General features: G+C 61.1%; 1 protein-coding gene across 1 annotated transcript in view; it reads right to left on the bottom strand.

Moving 5' to 3' along the window:
- TMC8 (transmembrane channel like 8) overlaps window positions 1-2,016 on the bottom strand; it is a 14,143-nt gene that overhangs the window by 5,918 nt on the left and 6,209 nt on the right. The window contains exons 9-11 of the mRNA XM_077756284.1: window positions 1,802-1,941; window positions 421-544; window positions 41-138 (exon numbers count right to left, since the gene is read on the bottom strand). Coding sequence (XP_077612410.1) covers window positions 41-138; window positions 421-544; window positions 1,802-1,941 — 362 coding nt within the window. The remainder of the gene's footprint in view (window positions 1-40; window positions 139-420; window positions 545-1,801; window positions 1,942-2,016) is intronic.

Here is a 2,016-nt window from a genome sequence, read left to right as displayed (position 1 = left end):
CCCCGCCCCCTATTCTCCCCACCGTGTCGCCAGGGCTCACCTCCTGGGCAGGCTGACAAAGAAGGCAAAGGCGACCGTGAGAAGGAAGTTGAAGATACTCAGCTTGTACAGCTCTTCCCCGACCGCGTTCTCCCAGCACTGGAGCAGAGGGGCACCTGTCACCCACGGTCCCCAGCCGCCCCTCGCCAACACACCGGGGGCCTCCAGAGCCCCGCCTGGAGTCTGATATGATTGCTAAGTTAGAACCAGGCCCTCCAGGGAACACCCCCCCCCGCCCCCAGGCAGGGCTGCCACCCTGCACCGTGCATAGCGTGCTGTGAACAGCGCCTCCTGGAGGGGTGCAGCTCTCTCTCTCCCCCAAAGGTGAGGCTGGAGAGGGACAGTACAGGAGGGACAGGCCCAGAGGGAGCCACCAGCTACCTGGTAATCACAGGCGTTGTAGCCGAAGGACTCACAGCTCGTCTTGTTCCTGCCGAAGCACAGCACCGTCTGGCCCAGAGAGAAGGAGAACATTCCCAGGCTGGCCAGCTTCAGCACCACGCACCTGCGGGGGCGGGGCTGCGTCAGCGGAGGGGCTCGCGTACGTGGTGCGTCCCACCCACGTGACATGTGTGGCTGAGCTCTGAGGTCACGTCTCTCCAGCGTCCCCCAAACTCTGATTCCAGAGCCCCGCCGACTCCCGGCCTGCTCTGTCGGTGGTGACGTTTCCCAAAGTGTGTTCCTCAGAACCTTGGTCTCCGGATGATTCATGAGACAAGGGTTCTGTTTTGAAATCAGTGTGGGAAACACTGTAGGCCAGCTGCCCCCCCCATCCCCGCTTATGAGTTTAATATTCTTACAGCAGGTGACATCTTCCTTCTCCTGTCACTGCTCTCGCCCGCTTACGCGGTCCCAAGTATCACAAGCACGCCCGCGGGCGCTCCTGAATGATGTGTAACTGGATCCCACAGGCAGGATGGCTTAACCCCAAACCACCACGTGCACGTTAGAGCTAAGTGTGACGTGTGACACAAGTCTGGCCAGGAACACGTTCTCCTGTTGAGGGAGGCTGGGAGGCAGGGCGGGTGGGGCTTAGTTTTTAGCTTTCCTTTGGTGGACATTTTGAATTTTTTTTTACCATGTGCGTGTGCTCTGACCTCTTCCAAAAATAAAGTTTCGAGCCACAGCCCGCCTTGGAGGGAAGCCGAATGGGCTCCGGCAGCTTCTGCCCGAGGGAAGCAGGAGGGAAAGCTAGCAGAGCCAAGAGGGGGGTGGGGAGGAGACCGAAAAGCCGATCGGGAGCTTCACGGGGCTCAAAGAGGGGCGTGACGGGCAAGGCGAGATCCTCATTCCGAGAGGGCAGGCAGCAGGGCGTGCGGGTCGGGGGGGGGGCTTGCGTTTGAAGCTGCACCCAGTAGACATGGCGAGTTTGCCTTTGGCTGCGGCACTTGAGCCCTGCGAGCCTCAGTTTCCTCGTCTGTCAAGTGGGGATGAGGATGGTCCCGACTTCACAGGTCACGTGAAGGTTGTCAAGTAAGGGGTGGCAACCCCTCTGGCTGTTTTGTCACTGGCCCCTCTGACGGCTGGTGCTTGGTCCAGGCCGCTGGCTTGCTTTGGACGGAAGGGACTGGAAAGCTTTAGACGGAGGCTCCTGAGATCGCGTTTCTGGAAGCTCTTGCATAGCTTCCCTCGCTCGGGACCTCTGGTGCCAGGCGATAACCAAGCCGGGCAGCAGGACGCAGCGCCCTCCTGTGGCCCTGGGCCCTCTGTTCCTTCCCCTCCACACGCTGTCCCACCTGTCACCTCCAGGGATGGCGCTCACCAGATAAGGGTGAGGTTGACCTCTGTGTTGGGAGGGTAGTTCTCCAGCTGGATGAGGAAAACAAAGAGCAGGGGACCCAGAAAGTTGACGAGGGCGATGACCCCGGGGGGCAGGTACTGCAGCAGCACAAACAGAGACTCCTGCGGGGAAAGGCAGGTAAGGGGGGTGCACACGGGCTGGGGGACCCCAGCGGCTCCCTCGTGCCCCCCCCCCCC

Source organism: Crocuta crocuta, unplaced genomic scaffold, assembly GCF_008692635.1.
Source record: "Crocuta crocuta isolate KB4526 unplaced genomic scaffold, BGI_CrCroc_1.0 scaffold50, whole genome shotgun sequence".
NCBI classification, from domain to species: Eukaryota; Metazoa; Chordata; class Mammalia; order Carnivora; family Hyaenidae; genus Crocuta; species Crocuta crocuta.
This window is presented reverse-complemented; position numbering and strand designations above follow the sequence as displayed.